Here is a 19,495-nt window from a genome sequence, read left to right as displayed (position 1 = left end):
TTTATAGTTCTGCCCTTTTACAAATTAATACATATATGCTATACACAAATGTATATTCAAATGAACAATAAACTATGCTTAACGTACGTAGTTGTGATTTCTGGGAAAAACAATATACAGCTGACCCTTAAACAACATGAGTTTGAATTGTGTGGATCCACTTAACGGCTGATTTTTTTCAATAGGAAACAGTAGTACAGTACTACATGATCCCCAGTTGGTTGAATCTGAGGATGCAGAACCCCTGATACAAAGGAACTGCAGATACAGAGGAACCAAGTTTATGAAGGGCACTCTGTAATTATAGGTGGATTTTTGATTGTGCTGACCTCCACGTTGTCCAAGGATCAACTGTACTTATTTTTCAAAGACTTCATCTTCATGCATTTACTATAATAATCACACATTTAAATACATAATTATTTCCATGACTAAAGAGGATACAAAGCCTACTTTTCCTTTTCCCATTCATTCATTTATTCACTGAACAAATACTTATTGGGTACCTACATGTGCCTGACACTATTTTAGGGGCTGAGGATACACTGCTTAATAAATGAAAAGATTCCTACTGCCATAGAGCCTACATTTTAGTGGGGATGACTGACAATAACCATGTGAGTAAAAAATAGATAAATATTACAATTTCAGATTGTTATAAAGAAATTAAAACAAGACAATGGGATAGAAAGATGAAAGACCCTATTAGAGTGATTAGGGAAACCTGTCTGAGGAGGTGACCCTTGAGCAGAAATCTGATTCCAAAAAAGAGTCAGCCCTATCTTTAGATCTAAGGAGAAGTGTCCCAGGTAGAGGGAATACCAAGTGCCAAGGCCTTGAGGCAGAAAAGAACCTAGTGAGTTCAAGGAACTGAGAGAAATTCCGTGTGGCTCAAATAGTGAGAAGAGTGATGTGATATGAGATCCAAGAGACAGGCACATGTCAAATCATGTAGAGAGAGCCCCTGTAGGCTAGGTAAGAAGTTCAGATTTTATTTCAAAAGTGATAGGGAGCCTGAAAGATTCCCAAGTAGGAGTGTAATAAAATCTGATGGATATTTATAGAAGAACACTCCATCTGCTGTGTAGAGAATATATTATAGGGGTAAAGTATGGAAGACAGGAGACACTAGTGGGAGGCTACTGTAGTGGTTCACTCTAGATATGGTCCATATAAAGAGATGTACATAGATGGATTTAGTAAAATATTTTAAAATTAGAGGTGACGAACTTCAGCTTGGTGATGATCTGAATGTAAGAGAGAAGCAAAAGAAAAAGGGATCAAAAATGACTCCTACTTTTAGGTACAAACAACCGGGTAAAAAATAGAAGATGGTTTATTGGAGGAAATAACACTATTATTAAAAGAACTTTCCTTTCTGAATCATTCCTGACATGAACAAAACTGTTTCAGAATTTCCACCTTAAAACAAACAAAACGAAATCCTGGGATCTAGTATCCCTGAAAAATTTATCAGAAGAGTTGCTTATATTCACTGCCTCCACTTTCTCACTTCCTATTTTTTTCTAAACTCATCACTGCATTGAAACCACTCTTTTCATGGATACTAGTGACCTTTATGCTGCCCAAAACAATGGTTACTTCTCAACAGCATTCAATACAGTTAAGCAACAGAGTAGTTGCTTAACGTTTTTCTGTCCTAAGATTTTTATTATGTAATAGTTAGTACATAGAATAAGATACGTAAAGTACATGTGAAATTACAAAAAGAGTATCTATGAAATCACTGCCCCAAAAAAGAACTATAATATTACCAGTACTTTGAATCTATTGGTATGCTGTTTCCTAGTTCTATCACTCTGCATAAGCCTGAGTATTAGCTGAATAAATACCTGCTTTTAACAACTGTTTTATTACATATCTCCAAATAAAACATTACCTAGTTTTGCTTCTTTCTGAGCTTTATAAAAATGTTAGGCAGTATGCAGTCTCCTTTGATTTGCTTTTTACACTTAACATTAAGTTTTTAAGATTCATTCATCATATGTAGTTAGTTATAGGTCATTCACTGCCACAACTATATAATATTTTATTGTGTGGTTATACAATTTAACTATTTTCCCACTGATGGTCACTTAGGACGTTTTCAGCTTTTGGATTAGTTCATTGGTTATGGTTGAGCTTGAATGCTTTCTTAATTGGTATATATTCTTAAACCAACCAGCATTATAAACAATGCCTCTATGTTCTTTCTTTTTATGTTCCCTGTATGGGTCTATGAAAGTTTCTCCAGGACATATGCCTAGGAATGTAATGGCAGAATCATAGTATATGTGCATGTTCAATTTTACAAGACAATAAAAAATTTCCAAAATGTTTATAGAAATTTACATCCCATCAGTTGTTGGTATTTCTTGATGTTTAATTTGCATTTCCCTGATAATTAATTAAGCATTATTTCATATGTTTATGGACTATTCCTTTTCTATACAATGTATATTTGTGTCTTTAGGGCAACTATTCCTTTGGATTTTCTTTTACTTGCTGATTTACATGATTATATATATATATGATAACACATCAATTACATTTTTAGATGTATATTTCAGTATGACATAAAACATCCAATATTTGTTGTCCTCTGCTTTTCTTTTATAGCTCTATGAACAATAAACTTAGATTGCTACAAGTCTCTATACAAATCTGCCTCCTTTTCTGATTGAATTATTAATTACTTATAATATTATCCTGGATAAAAAGGCACATTTAATTTCCATGCTACAGAACCAGAAGGAAGAATGATTGAATTCAGGACATAAACATGGTGGCTATCATTGTAATATCAATTTAATGTACAATATTAAAATGTGTAACAAAGTTTACAGCACAAAGTATTCAATAAAGAAAAGCTGATGTTAAAGGTAGCATAAAGAACTCAAAGTAGGAAATTTTCCAAAAAGAAGCTTAGCAAATAATTTTAGATACTTATTAATTATAGATAACATATATGCCGTAAAAGTTAATAATTACACATTTGAATGGAATGTTCCTGGTTATCAAATTTACGGTAGAAGATATCAAATACCATAAATTCAATAAAGATTTATTATGTATTAAATTTGAAATTGTCTCCTTTTCATTTCTTCCAATCAGTAAATAAAACTAGAGAGGCTGGTGATTCACTGAGGCTAGAATTCAAGACTTCTGCTGGCTCCTAGGGCTTTGTTTTTTTTTTAATTGTAACATATTTCAGGTGTTCTGCTTCTAATTCAACATGTCAGTGATGCCAACAGGGTTTCTAACAACAAAATGTATTATTGGAATGCAATCCTTGATTATAAAGGCATTATTAGGGATGGATTTTGAAATTTTTATCTTTAATTAAAATTCAAATTTAATACATGTTCAGTACAGAAAAACTAGAAAATATGGATAAACAATAACAAGTAATTATTACCCAGAAATAACTACTATTAAAACTCTTAGTGTTTACTGTTCTGGATCTTTCTCTATAACATGTTTTCAGGATTTTTCCTGTTGTTTGGTTAGTTTGATTTTTATGTCTTGTTATAAAAATGGGTTTGAGAAGTACATTCTACTTTATGATCTCATAATACCTTTCGAAAAAGACTTTCCACATATAGAAAAATAAACTTTTAGTACAATTTTGGGTAAATGTAATTATAACATATTCATAATTTTACTAATGTAGAAACAAAATAGTAATTTGTCAAGTACTTAATCTAGTAATTTAAAAATGGCTTGTGTTTCAAGAAATTTTTAGAGCTAGGTTTGATAATGAATAAAGGAAAAATGGGGACTTCCCCATTAAGTTAAGACTCTGCACTCCCAATGGGTTCGATCCCGGTTGGGGAACTAAGATCCCGCATGCCGCATGGCACCGCCAAAAAAATAAACAAACAAACAAATACATAAATACATACATACATACATAAATAGAGGAGAAATGGATGTAGTAACTCCTCTACTTTTCTGGGGATTAAGAAAATCTATTTAGGAAGGTAGGCAAATGTTAAAAATAAACTTGTGTTGCTCTTTGTGTTATAACAATAAAAACAAAGCATATGGAAAATACTCAACAAAGTGCTCATTATAAATTATGTAGACTACATTATTAGAACTTTCTTCTTAATGTTAATAAAGACATCTGCCTAGATAATATGGCATCTAAGCACCTATTAGTAACTTCTAGGCCATACTCTGCCTATAGTTCCATAGTAATTTCACAATAAACAGTGAAGATACAAATTATGATTAAGAAAATAGTTCAAAATGCGGGTAATTACTGAAGCATTAAAATATAGGAAAAAGTGAAAATTGTGGGAATATATTAGATCCATAATGTAAAAAGGGGGGGTTCATTAGGACTATAATTTCATATATCAATTATCAAATGATAAAACCAATATAATATTGATTAGGAATAATTGTGCTTATAACACAGAAACATAATTTACAATGCTTGCAAGTCATCTGTGATTTTACTTTTAAAAGAAAAACAACTTGCAATGCTATACATAATAAAAATTCAGTAGCTAGTCAGAATAAAACTGATAAAGACATTTTATGGGACAAGATCATTTTTGAATAATTAAAAGACGGGCTGGGGAATTCCCTGGTGGTCCAGTGGTTAGGACTTGGTGTTCTCACTGCTGGGGCCCGGGTTCAATCCCTGGTCTGGGAACTAAGATCCCACAAGCCTCACAGTGTGGCCAAAAAAAAAGACCAAGGGTTATCGGACTCACGATTTGGTTGTCAGACTCATGATATGAAAAAGAATACATCAATATTGTTTTTACTTCAGCTGATTCAAGAACAGATGTTATCCAGTATCTAAACATGAACTGAACTCAGCTTGAATATTTAATCAATGCACTATACATTTCCTTTTTATTAAGAACAGCATGGTTGAGATTACATATTCAGTATATTAAGATTCTTATTCCTCTTTTATGATGATAATGAATCTAGGGATAATATTATCATTCATAGATGCATAACCTTTTGTTAGTTTTTTAGGTGCGATATTGCTAATTGGTAGTGGAAGGGAATAACTGTAACATGGCACAGAGATGGAAAACATTTTCTTGTGACTAATATTAGATTTGATATAAAAATGTGATACTTAGTCTATTATAAAATTAGTAGAGATTAGTCAGAAAGATAGAATTATATGCCAATTCATAATTTGCATTAATATAAATAATTATAAAAAATAAAACACAAATAGTTTGCTTCTTAACATAGCATTTGGGACTTCTGGAAATTTACTAGTGAAGGGGCAGCTGCTGGAAGCAAGCAATCTGAGGAAGAAGTAGAAACCCAATACTTCTACAGCTACGAGATAAGCTAATGAGACACTTTTATGAGTCAAAAGTCTAAAAATGTGAACTTGTTAAGGACAAGAAAAATTTTATATAACCCATTATAAACTTTTGGATTCCATGAATTCATTTCTATCTCTCCACCTTTCTTCTGATCCTTTATCTACAAGATAATACATAATACATTCACAGTGTCCTAAGAGACACCACACTAAATGCAAGGGATAGAGAGTTACTTTTCTCATGTTGCTTATTATCTAGTGGGGATGAGAGATAAAGAAAAAAGCAATAGCAATTTAGCATAAGTGCTATGCCAGAATTATGTTCAAGATGCTCTGGGAGAAAGGCTACCTAACCAGTCTTGAGAAAGGAAAGATGGGGAAGGTAATGAGGCTTTAGGAGATAATGTTTTTTTGTGAGTCGTGAAGAACAGGAGAGGATAGTCCGTTAGGCAAAGAAAAGGAAAAGGGCATTCCATGTGGAGGTTAAGGCGTTCCTAATGGTATTGGGATATGAAACACCCTTTGCATTTGAGGAAACATAAGTCATTCAGTATGGCATCATACTTGTGTGTTGGGCAGTAAACTACAACAGGAGGCTAAACACTGTTCGGAGCAGTGTCTTATTGGAAGTGGGGCTGCTAATTAAGAAGCTGCTGCAGTAATCCGGTTAAGAGATGGTGCAGGCCAGAACTAGGAAATGTCAGTGGGATAGAGGGGAAGGGAAGCGAGTAGGTGTGGCTGGCTGAAAATATACAGGGTCTCTGTGCTGCTGCTTTTGAAACTGAATTGCATTCTCAAAATAAAATACCTGATGTAAGCCCTAAAATACTGTCAGGAAAGAGAAGAAAACTAGAGTTTAATATTCAAATACAAGTGGCACCAGGACAGTTTAAGTTCATTTAGCTTCTAGTCACTGGGTCCTCACTTATAAGTAGAGCTCCTTGGTGTCTGTATTTACATTGTAGGTTTTGACTCAGTGGTAGGAAAGGCATAGAAGAGAATGAGAAAATAAAAGTGAAACTGGAAGGAGGGAGAAATGTTATCCTGAGTATAATACTTGGTTATTGTGGGAACTGTTTGTATGAAATACGTGATAACTACATTAAGACTTTACAAAGCATCCTGTTTCTATTTTTGCAAAACAAAGAAGATTTACAGTAACTAACTATATTTTCTCATTTAGGTTTCCAGTAAGTTTGAAAATGATTAAAAATTATACAATTGCCTGTCGATTTTAGAAAAAAATAAAGCTCTATGAATACAATGTTTTCCTTACCAGAATGGAGTGCATGCCCATGTAAATTCTACTTAGGCAAACTAGAGAACACCAGCAGGGAATAAGAATCAGTCCATATATAAGAGGATACTAAAGGGAAAAAAAAGTAAAATTAGTTAAATAAATTAGGTTAAATATAAACAAGCAAATAAAAAATCACTATACTACAAAACTCCAGGAGAACAAGAACTATGTGTTTTTTACTCTCTGTTGTATTCCCAGCACCTAACCCTAAGCATGGCACATAGCAAACATTCAGGAAATCCTTTTACATGAATGAACAAATGAATCAAATGGAATGTTTCTACAATCTTCGTTGTGGGAATTGGCTCATTTTTGCTTCTACAGTAAAGATTCAATCACTGGTATGCTACAGAAGAAAAACAGGTAAGAGACATACTTTTACTGTAGCTTCAAAATGAAAGTGCCTCTGGAATAACGCCTGAATCTGGTCCAGGTGAATATCATTGCTCCCTTGGGGAGGAGGCATTACCTCCCTCTCACTTCCATCAGTGACTGACTGCTATTTGCCATTTCCCCATCTTCCTTTTGATATTCAGCATCACGTAATTTGTTGCCCATTTTTGCCCCTCCACTAAAATTTCAAATGGCAACCTTATTGCAAAAAATTTTGGTGGGATACTGGGAGCAGAAAGCCACAAATTGGGAAAAAACTTAAAATGTAGACAACTCTTAGTATTAATGGCACTGGTATTAGACTTGGCTTTGAAGCTCCTGATATTAAAGGGAAGGAGGAAATGATTGATGGATGGGCATGTGCCTGATAACTTCAAATTTCTCAGTGAAATTGAAGCCAAGATAGTTCAATTCAATAAGAATTCAAGGTGGTTCAATAAGAAGTGGAGTTGAAAGAGTTAAGTAAGGTTGCAAGAAGAGTGGTCAAGATTTAGTACACGGTTGTTTTGATTTGACTTCTCTACTGCTTTTAACATGGCCCACACATTTCTTCCTGAAAGTCTAAATACCTTGATTTCTACAGCATCACACTCTCGTGGTTCCCCTTTCACCACCTATTTTTTTCTGTGTTTTCTGCACAAGAGCATGTATTCCTCTAATTGTTCCTTAAACGTTAGTTTAACTAAGGGTTCTGCCCTTAGTAGTTACTGGCAGTCTCACCTTTTCTTGTTTTTTAACTACTACTTAGCATGCTGAAGACCTATCCATGCCCTTGGATTAAGAACCATTTAGCCAACCCCTGCACATATCTCCATCTTGAGATCCTTATGGAGTTAAACCTACTATACCTCAAACCCAACTCATCATCCTACCACCTAGACTTGTTCCTCCTCTCATATTCCCTATTTCATTTGGAAGTATCATAATCTAAATGAGAAGTATGAATTATCCTTGATTTCTCCCTTATCCCTCATATTCAACCAATAAGCAAGTCTTGCTGATTTTACTTTCTAAATATTTCTTGATTCTGTCATCTCTTCACCCTACTTACACTGTCCTTATTCAGATCCTCATAGTTTCTTTTCTAGGCTCCATGTATTTCTTCAGACATTCTCCCACATGCATGAGGAACTTGCTTAATGGGGCAGACAGACATGTAACCCTATAAGGAGGTTAAGGGCTATGATAGGAGTATAATAAAAATTCAGAGGGGAGTCTAAGGGATGGGCCTTTAACTTAGTTTAAGGATGTTAGTTGAGTCTCCCAGATTAAGATTCAAATTGTCCCAAAAGATAAGGAGGATTTACTCTTTAGAGGAAAAAGGAGCACAGGGCAAAAAAGATAGAGGGCATTACAAACAGCAGGAGCAAATGAAGAAATGCTTGTGTCCAAGAAGCTGTAAGTAGTGAGGTTTTCTAGGAGAATAAGTTTTAAATTCTTGCTGAGGAAAGGCACTAAATAATAAACACAAAATATGCAAATTATACAATATGTAAATATATAAATGACATTTTATATAAAATATACAAATTATACAATAAAACATGATAAGTACTATGGAGAAATAAAAAGAGAACAGGTGTTGAAACAGTAATGTTCACCAAATATTCCTTGTGCTCCTTTTGCAGTTAGATTGGGGCCATGTGACTGGTTTTGACAATGAACTGGGAAAAAGGTGACTTCTGCCCCTTTCAATCATTCTATGAACTCTCTCTTCCCTACAGATGTGACGCTGGAAGCTGCATGTTGAGATGCATCACAAGATGGGCAAACTTCCATCAGCCTGGGTCCCTGAGGTTCTAAGTGGAACAGAGTTGTTTGCTAACCCGTAATGGATATGAAACACAAATGAGAAATAAGCTTTTGTTGTTAAGCTGTTTTCAGGGTTAAGTCATTACCAGAGCATAACTACACCTATCATAATTAAAACTGTAACAGAAATAGGATCAGGAGTATGGGAGTGTGAGTGGGGCAGGTTAAAGTATTAAAAGATAGTCAGTGTAGGCTTTATATTGACAAGCTGAGATTTAAGGCAAGACTGGATGGAAGTGAGAGAATTAGCCAACCAGGTATCTGAGGAAAGAACAAATATGAGGGAGTGGGATCAGGTAGAGCAAAGTCTTTAATGAGGAAATGCGACTGGCAAGGAAGCTAGTGTGGCTGGAATAGAGAGAGCAGGTAGGAGGAGAGGTGAGAGAGGTCATGGCAACCAGAGCCTGAGAGCCCTCCGTAAGAAATCTGATTTTGGGGGGAATCAAATGGGGAACCATTGCAGGGTTTTGAGCACAGCAGTGTCATGGGATTAGACAATAAGGGAGCAAGGGTGGAAGCAGGAAGACCAGTTAGGAGGCTGCTGTTACAATCTAGGTGAGAGATGATAACAGTGGCTTTTGTCGCTGTAGCAGGCACTCAGGTTTTTTCAATTTTTCTGTTAAATTTTTTTTAAACTGTTAATAGCAAGGGAGAGGCAAAGAAGTAAAAACCACCACCACCACCAAAAAAGTCTCCCATGCGTCTGTCTTCTTTCTCTTTTTTCACTTAGTCCCCATAAGGAAGTAAAAAAGTACAAAGTTATTGGTGGGAATTCTCTTACACAATAGATAGAAGAAAAATTCATTTATTAAGTCTCAAAAGCTAGGACTGAAGGTAGGCAAAAAGAAACATTTTAAGTTAACTGAATTTAACTTAACTTAATCCACCTTTATTCAGTCTTACTAACTCCAAGGTGTTTAAATGGGAGAGTTAGGAATGCAAACAAGCTAGATGCGGAGGCTTTTCCCCTATTCCAGAGCACCTTTAGACCTCACTGGGGTAAGATGACTACTTGGGAAAAGAACAAGTCACTTTTTTTTTCATGATGGTTGATTTTTTTAAGCCATTAGTCTCTACCTTCACAATATTTTCCCTAGATTGTTTTTGTGGAAAGAAACACATTTGGGGGAAGACCTGATTCAGTTCTGACTACATAACTTTCACATTCGCTCCCCACAGAACAGAATTCAGTATAATTACAGTATCAAAGCAAAGAAGTATTTTATCAAGCAATCTTTTAAGCAGATAAAAAAGATCACAGATCGTAATGACTATAAAAAGTAAAACCACCTAGAAAAACTAGATAAAGCATTATTCCTAAAGTGGGATCATGTTCAGGGAGGAAGATTATGCATAATAACCAATTCACCTGGCACACTTATTTTATATTTAAGAATATCCAAATTATAACTACCTTTTTATTTTATGTTAAACTGTCTCTAAAATTTAGGACCACTAATATTTAGGACCACTGTCCTCATTTAGATATTGCTGGAAAGAAAACAGATTTATGTGGAATTATCCTTTCCTAAGAAATGACAGAATCTATTACAAATATATAAAATATACATAGACTACTCCTTTTCAGTCATTTTTGTTAGTTCCCCCCTTTATTCACAGCTCTTTAGTATTAGTGTGCCCATTTCCCAATCTACACTCACTCCCTTAGTGATCTCATCCAGTCCCAAGGATTTATATACAATCCATATGTTCATGACTCAAATTTCCATCTCTAGCCAGGACACCTCTCTTGAATCTCAGACTTTTATATCCAACTGCCTACGTGATCAATGTCTAACAGGCATCTCAAATGTAACATGACTAAATCTGAACTCCTGATTTCTCTGCCATCTCCACATCTGACCAGCTTAAATTCCTATGGTTATCTCCTTCCTAATAAATGACTTCTCCACTGTTCCATTCCTCAGGCCAAATACCTTGTTGTTAACCTTGACTTCCTCATTCATACCCATCATCCAATCCATTAAAAGTGTCAGTTATACCTTCAAAATATATCTAGTTATTAATTGTAATCCCCATGGTAACCACAAAGAAAGTATCTAAAAAATATACACAAAAGGAAATAAGAAGGGAATCAAAATGGTACGTTATAACCCTCCAGTTCCCTTTCCCATTGGATTTGAACCCTGGTCTCGGTGGTCGTAAAAGGAGGAATAGTAGTACTGAAGCTGTGCTCATAGTGTCTGCTATATAGCATGTGGGCTAGTTTAAAACAAGGTAAAAAAAAAAAAAGGTACGCTATAAAAAACTCAAACACAAAAGAAAACAGTAATGTAGGAAATTAGAAGTAAAAAACGCGTAAGACACACAGAAAACAAATAGCAAAATGTCAAAAGTCATTCCTTATCAGTAATTAATTTAGATGGAAATGGTTTAAACTCTTCAATGAAAGGCAGAGATTGGTAGAATGGATAAGAAAACACGATCCAACTATATGCTGCCTAAAGAGACTCACTTTGGATCCAAAGACACAAATAGGTTGAATGTGAACAAATGGAAAAACATATTTCATGCAAACAGTAACCAAAAGAGAGAACTATGTGGCACTACTAAAATCAGACAAAACAGATTTCAGGTCAAAAATTGTTACCAAAAATTGCAATCATTGTTGCTTTTGTTGTGGTCATCCATGTACAATGCTTGGTGTCAGTCTATTTATCTCTTGTAAAAATAAAATACAGTGTGTGTGTGTGTGTGTGTGTGTGTGTGAAAAAAAAAAATTGTTACCAAAGACAATATTTATTGATAAAAGGATCAATTCATTAAGAAGATATAATGATTGTAAACACATTTGCACCAAACAAAGCCCCAAAATAACTGAAGCAAACATTGACAGAATTGGAGAAATAGTTCTACAAGCCAGTCTCATCAGCATTGAAAACCTGCTTTTCCACATAGCCTTTTTCCTAAATAACACTTAGCAGACAATCTAAAGATTCTCCCACAGCCTCTTGATCTTGACTCAGGATTATTGCAAGTTTAACATTTTTCATGCCGTATAGTCTTTTGAAATGTGCAGGCCAGTCAGTACTACAAGAGAAGAATTTAATATTTTCCTTACTCTGGGTAACATGATTTCATTGGCTTTCAGCTTCATAACGATGCTGTCCACTATGCTTTCTTTTTTTAATTGGTTATCATCTCATGAATCCACAAAGTCAGCCACTTTTCCATCTTTTCCATAGCTTCATCAGGCACTACAGATACTACTTCAGCATTTCCAGAGTGGCCTTACATACACATCAGTGAATTTCCTCTTCCCTTTTCTGGATGTACTATATTGTTGATGCATTAATATTGAACTCATGGCCAAAAGAACTATAACTGGTGCCTGAATGAATCTTACCTCACACATGTATATTTCCTTTGTAAAGCATATCACAGCCTTCTTGTATGTAGGAACACTAAACAACACTGCAGCTTGGGGACCATTTTAAACAGCAAAGCCATCAAAAAAAAGCACAAAGACATGACAAACGTGGTACTGAACATACTGCAAAAAGGACTCTTGTTTACAGTATAACAGCTGAAACAAGAAAGCAGTTTATTGCCTTGTTCAGCCTTGGCTGGGAACATGTACACCAGGTGACTCAAATTTTTCACCACTCTGCACAGGTCTGAATGTACTGATTCTCGAGTAACAAATCCTACTGCGTAGGTAAACTTACAAACAAGCAATCCATGAATAATGAGGATCAACTGTATGTAGAAATTAAACTACTCTTTTTTTTTTAATTGTTGTTTGGCTGTGTTGGGTCTTAGTTGCGGCACGCGTTGTAACTCGAGGGCTCTTTCTTGCGGTGCAGGGGCTTTTCTAGTTGCAGCCCATGGGCTTCTCTCTAGTTGTGGCTTGCAGGCTCTAGAGCGGAAGGGTTCAGTAGTTGTGGTGCAGCCTTAGCTGCCCCGTGGCATGTGGGATCTTAGTTCCCTGACCAGGGACCAAACCCGTGTCCCCTGCATCGGAAGACAGATTCTTAACCACTGGACCACCAGGGAGATCCCGAAATTAAACTACCCTTAAATAACCATAGGCCAAAGATGAAATCACAGGGAAGTTATAAAATAGAGACAAATAAAAACGAAACACAACATACTAAAAATCATGTAATACAATAAAAGCAGCACTCAGAGGGAAGTGTATAGCAGTGGAGCCCTACATTAAAAAGAAAGAAATCAGTCACAACTCTGTACCTTGAGGACTAGAAAAAGAAGAGCAAACTAAATGCAAAGCTAGCAACTGAGGGAAATAATAAAATGATAAGAGTAGAGAAAAATGAAATACAGAATAGAAAAACAAGAGAAGCAACACAACTAAAAGTTATTTCTTTAAAAAGAACAACAAGACTAATAAATCTATAGCCTGGCTGACAAAAAAAGAAGAAGAAGATGCAAATAACTAAAACCAGAAATGAAAGTGGAAACATTACTATTGATCTTACAGAAATAAAAAGGATTATAAGACGGACTTCCCTGGTGGTGCAGTGGTTAAGAATCTGCCTGCCAATGCAGGGGACACAGGTTCGAGCCCTGGTCCGGGAAGATCCCACATGCTGCGGAGCAACTAAGCCCGTTCGCCACAACTACTGAGCTTGCGCTCTAGAGCCTGCAAGCCACAACTACTGAACCCACATGCCACAACTATTGAAGCCCTCACGCCTAGAGCCTGTGCTCCACAACAAGAGAAGCCACCGCAATGAGAAGGCCGGGCACCACAATGAAGAGTAGCCCCCGCTCGCCACAACTAGAGAAAGCCCGCACGCAGCAACGAAAACCCAACGCAGCCAAAAATAAATAAATAAATTTATTTTTTTAAAAAAGGATTATAAGAGAAAACTATGAACAATTATATGCTAACAAATTAGATAACCTAGATGAAATACACAAATTCCTGGAAAAACACAAATTACCAAAACTGACTCAAGAAGAAATATAGTCTAAACAGACTTACAATAAGTAAAGAAAGTGAATAAGTAATCAAAAACCTCCAAAGAAAAACCTGAGTACAGACAGCTTCACTGGTGAATTCCACCAAACATTTAAGGAAGATTTAATGTCAGTATTTCCCAAGCTTTTCCAAAAAACAGAAGCAGAGGGAACACTTCCTAACTCATTCTGTGAGGCCGTTATTACCCTGATATCAAAACCAGACAAAGACATCACAAGAAAACTATAGGCCAATATCCCTTGTAATACTGATGCAAAAATCTTCTACAAAGTATTAGCAAACAAAATCCAACAGCACATTAAAAGTATTATACACCACGATCAAGTGGCATTTATCCCAGAAATACAAGCGTGGTTCAACAAAGAAAAATCAATCAATGTAATACACCACATTAATAGAATGAAGTAAAAACAAAACAAAAAACACATGATCATCTCAATTGGTGCAGAAAAAGCATTTGACAAAATCCAACACTCCTTCCTAATAAAAGCTCTCAAAACCTTGGAATAGAAGGGAACTTCCTTAACGTGATAAAGGGCATTTATGAAATATCTACAGATACTATTACGTTCAATGGTTGAAAGATTGAAAGGTCCCTCCCACCCTGCCTGCCAAGATTAGGAACAAGACAAGGATGTCTACCTCTTACCATTGCTATCTAACACTGTATTGTAAGTTCTAGCCAGAGCAATTAGGCAAGGAAAAGAAATAAAAAACATCTAAATTAGGAAGTAAAACTATCTCTATTCACAGATGACATGATCTTAAAAACAGAAAATCCCAAAGAATCCACAAAAAACTACTAGAGTTAAGAAATGAATTCAGCAAGTTGCAGGGTACAGGATCAATGCACAAAAATAAGTTTTGTTTCTATACACCAGTGATGAGTAATCTGAAAAGGAAATTAAGAAAACAATTCAATTTACAATAGCACCCAAAAGAATAAAATACCTAGGAAAAAATTTAGCCAGATAAATAAAAGAACGGTATACTGAAAACTACAAAACATTAATAAAAGAAATTAAACACCCTTATCTTTGACAGGATATATTTATGCATTAGGATATATTTTATGTATATTCTATGTGTACATATATATTACAAATACTTATATGTCCTTAAAATAATAGTATTTATTTTAATTATTGTCTAGTGTCTGCATATAGTAGGCAGTCAATAAATACTTGTTGAATGAAGTAAATGTAAGCCTTTAGCCACTAAGAACATCCATCTTACAGTATCTCATTCAAGATAACTTGGGGTCAAAAGCCACAGTATCATTCAATTCCTGGCCTCAAACTTGGGCTATGTTAAACTTTAGTTCTAAGAGCATCTCTGGAATTCACCATGATAAACTGCAATCTGAAAATCCTGTTGAGTAAACTAGGAAAGGGAACTTCCAATACTTGTTTTAGAATACACATTATTAGGTAAGGATTCTGTAGCTTAAGCTTTTAAAAGTAATATACACTTTCTAAAACAAAGTAACTCAAGTTGCATAGAAATATAAAAGCCACTTCATTCAACAACACAATATGAACTATATTTTCTATACTAAAAGGAAAAATAAATAATCAAAAAAATTTAATCAAAATAGCATGTTTTCCTTCATGGTACTTTCCACACTGGTAGACTAATGTAGAGTAATACGTTGGTTCAAATAGGTAAAACAAAATCTGACCCATATACAGTCATTTAATGTACATATTAATAAAAATGTGTACTAAAATATTTTCAACTCAATCTACTGTTTTGACCTATACACATTTGTTGTCATCTTAGTTACTGTTTCACTGTCAAACTTTTATATCACAATTTAGCAAAAGAACTCATCAATAGAACTTAATTATAATTTTAAATGTCTTTTATATTACAAACCACAATAAGGAAATACTATTTATTAGCAAACTAGTTGATGTGGCCTTATGTTAACAAAATAAGTCCATTTCCCAATTCCTATTATAGGGAAGGGATTTGTGACGAAAAAAGATAAGGGCTACATGTAATATTATATAGATTGCATCATTTTAGAGCTGCTAAAGGAAGCTCTAAAGCCCACAGCTTTCCAGATAGTTAAGATGAACAACAAATTCTTAATTCCCTCTGCAGAAACCAGAGTAGAAACAAAAGAAATTTAGTAAATCCCGTCTTCCAGGCAGTATCCAATTCATTAATTCATTACGATTTTAACCTGTCAAATAATTTTTAATCTAATTGTCTCTTGGATAATATAGCTTATTTGCTCACAAGGTCCCAGAAAATTTCTCCAGTGTCTAGTACAGATTCTGTAGAGATTTTTTTTTTTTTTAATTCCTAACTCAAATCTCTAGGGTTGGGAGCAAATCTAGTCTGGGATGACAACAGCTCTTCTGGAGCTGCCTCAGCACTTGGGAGAGTAAGTGGAATAAAGGCAATTAAGTACAGTAATTTTCAAACTGCAAAAGGCATTGCAATAGAAAACTTAAACTGGATTTTTATACCCCAAATTCAATTCTAGGCAGATGTTAGAAGAAATGTGTGTGGGTTTGTTTTTTACTGAGATGTTAATAGATTAAATAATTTAACGTACAATTTACCATGTACCAGGCACTATTCTAAGAGCTTTACAAATATTAGCTCATGTAATCATCAGAACAACCCTAAGGGGTAGGTGTTCTAATTTAAATGAAACAGGCAGAGAGAGGCCCAAAATCAAACAGGTATTAAGTTACAGAGATGAGATTCAAACACTGGAAGTCTGATTCACAAGTCTGAGCTCTTAACCACTATACTAAGCTGTATAAAGTGTATTGTTTGTTTAATTCCTTGCATCCCTAGGATCAAAAATACCACAGATACATTTTACTTAGTTTTTCTTAGAATGGAGGCTAGGTACAAATTTCACTTAATTACAAGTACAAAGGATCTTACACTAATTCCTCTCCCCTCTCTTTACAAAATAAGAAACAGACCCAGCAATGCTAAATAACATTTAGTATTATATTCTAGTGGCCTATTCTGATGACTTTTCCAATTTACCATGCTTATTACTTTACACTTTTATCACTACACAAATAGGTTATAATTTTGAGTTTGGTAGGGGTTGCTAGCTTCTATTTTCTTTTTCTTAGAGAATGTTGAGCTTTATCTGCTGAATTTATGTTATTTCCTCTAAAAAGAATGTTTTTACTTAAGTCTTTAGATCTTATCAAAAAAGATGAAAGAGGGAATTCCCTGGCAGTCTAGTGGTTAGGACTCCTCACTTTCACTGCGGAGAGTGCGGGTTCGATCCCTGGTTGGGGATCCTGCAAGCTGGGCAGCCAGAGAAAAAAGCAAAATGACAACAACAACAGCAAAAAGATGAAAGAAAAATGTACAAATCCTTCCTGTTTTCAAATCAATAAAAAATTACCAAACCCAAAACAGATTATATGACCTCCTAGATGTTTTTAATTTCATGCCACTATCTAATCTTTTCATTGTGAATCCTATCACAGAACACTTATCTAAACATTTCCTTCAGTTATTCTACCAAATGTTTTTACTCCTACTGATATGCTTTCCTTAAATATTTATCACTCATAATTGGAATTATTTTTTATATTAGGACATTTTCCATTCACACTCACTTAAGTCAGTAAATCAATAAAATTACTTACAAATAAAGCAGTTACAGGGCTGCCCTGCTGGCACAGTGGTTAAGAATGCGCCTGCCAATGCAGGGGACACGGGTTCGAACCCTGGTCTGGGAAGATTCCCACATGCTGCGGAGCAACTAAGCGCGTGCGCCACAACTACTTAGCCTGCGCTCTAGAGCCTGTGAGCCACAACTACTGAGCCTGCGAGCCACAGCTGCTGAGGCCCACGCGCCCAGAGCCCATGCTCCGCGACAGGAGAAGCCACCGCGGTGAAAATCCTGCGCACCGCAACAAAGAGTAGCCCCCACTCGCTGCAGGTAGGGGGAGACCCTGTGCAGCAACAAAGACCCAACGCAGCCAAAAAAAAAAAATTTTTTTTTAAAAAGCAGTTACAAAGACTGTCCTTAGTAGAATTCAAAAATTTTTAAAGTAACTTAAGCATGGGACAAAGGCAAGCACCAAGAAAAAAAATTATATTTTCAATTTGAGGAATGGACAGTGTTCATATGAACAACAAAGGACAGGAAGAACACATTAATGATATATCTTGCACTGTTCTCATACACTGCTAGTGGAGTAAAAATTGAGGCAACCTGTCTGGAAAGCATTTTGTCAATACATAAAAGAGCTGTAAATGTTCATATACATTGAATCAGTAACCTCTCTCCTAGAATTCTTCACTAAAGAAATAGAAATGAGGGCAAGGATTATATATAAATATGTTTATCATAAAATTATATATACCATACAACAATGAATAAATCAACATTTATTGATAATAAAGTAGTGCTTAAAAATATCAGTTTTGGGGAATTCCCTGGCAGTCCAGTGGTTAGGACTCGGCACTTTCACTGCCAAGGGCCTGGTTCAATCCCTGGTCGGGGAACTAAGATCCCATAAGCCATGCAGCGAAGCCAAAAAAATAAAATAAAGTATCAGTTTTTGGAGCTACACAGACCTGGATCTAGCCACTTACTACATGCATTTATTGGGACTCTAAAAATGTAAATAACAGATATTAAATTATCTTGAGGGGGAAAAAAAGAGATGTATCTCTAAAGATACAGAGCATCTCACAGAACCCTAGGGCAGAATGAGGCTAAGCTTCAAGAAGAAACTGGAATTATAAACTGGACAGTCACAGGACCATCTCTTCTCTTTACATATCCACTTCATTCTTCTTTTTCTGCAGACTAGTTTCTCTGTTCTTCAGTCCACATGGTAGATAAAGATTTCTGAATTCACTACTTCTTCATTGAGGAACCTGCCCAAACAGTACTCTTCTCAGTTCCTGATGGGCAAGAACATGTAGAGAAAATATGGCAGCCCTAAAGGTGAGGGAACCTTTAGAGGGTTGGGAACTAGGCAGACTCTCCAAAAGGTGCCTACTTCTTCAGGTGTGGGACCGTGGGCTAGTTTTATAGTCTCTTTGCAATGCAGTTTCCTCGTTTATAAAGATAATAATATCAACAGTAAGGACAACCCTATAGTATAAAAAGTATTTTGCAGGAATATGAAAATATTTCATTCATTAATAATGTTTTCTAGGAATTTTTACTGATAGAAAATTTATGACATAATGTATTAGTCAGAATTCTTTAGAGAAAAAGAACCAATAGGATGTATATGTATACATATATATTGAGAGATTTATTATAAAGAATTGGCTTTATTATTGGATTTATTTTAAGGATTATGGAGGTTGGCAAATCCAAAATCTTCAGGGTAGGAAAGCAGCCTGGACACCCAGGGAAGACTTGATGTAGCTCAAGTCCAAAGGCAGTCTGCTGGCAGAATCCCCTCTTCCTTGGGGGAGGACAGTCTTTTTTGTCTTAAGGCCTTCAACTGATTGGATAAAGCTCCACCCACATTATGGAAGGTAATCTACTTTATCCAAAATCTACTGACTTAAATGTTAGTGTCATCTAAAAATATCCTCACAGAAACATCTAGAATAGTGTTTGACCAAAAATCTGGGTACTGTGGCCTAGCCAAGTTGACTCATAAAATTTACCATCACACTTTATATTAAATAAAAAAAGAATAAAGTCCGTATACAATATGGTCCCAATTATTTCAAAATTATAAGGAAATAAAGT

The 19,495-nt window shown here is 35.3% G+C and overlaps 1 protein-coding gene and 1 long non-coding RNA gene across 3 annotated transcripts in view; one reads left to right on the top strand and one right to left on the bottom strand.

Moving 5' to 3' along the window:
• The window catches only part of LOC309650906, a 44,362-nt gene extending 35,531 nt beyond the window's left edge, over positions 1 to 8,831 (top strand). Inside the window, exons 2-3 of the long non-coding RNA XR_014257812.1 lie at positions 6,807 to 6,971; positions 8,726 to 8,831. This is a non-coding gene — a long non-coding RNA (uncharacterized lncRNA). The remainder of the gene's footprint in view (positions 1 to 6,806; positions 6,972 to 8,725) is intronic.
• The window catches only part of LOC309650809 (WD repeat-containing protein 89), a 109,069-nt gene that overhangs the window by 73,534 nt on the left and 16,040 nt on the right, over positions 1 to 19,495 (bottom strand). Inside the window, exon 2 of one of the 2 annotated variants that reach the window (XM_082442600.1) lies at positions 6,585 to 6,674. The exons of the other annotated variant lie outside the window; for it this stretch is intronic. Within the exon in view, the coding sequence (XP_082298726.1) occupies positions 6,585 to 6,674 (90 nt within the window). The remainder of the gene's footprint in view (positions 1 to 6,584; positions 6,675 to 19,495) is intronic. 2 annotated transcript variants of the gene reach the window in all.

Source organism: Balaenoptera physalus, assembly GCF_965194825.1.
Source record: "Balaenoptera physalus genome assembly, chromosome: 2".
Lineage (NCBI taxonomy): Eukaryota > Metazoa > Chordata > Mammalia > Artiodactyla > Balaenopteridae > Balaenoptera > Balaenoptera physalus.
This window is presented reverse-complemented; position numbering and strand designations above follow the sequence as displayed.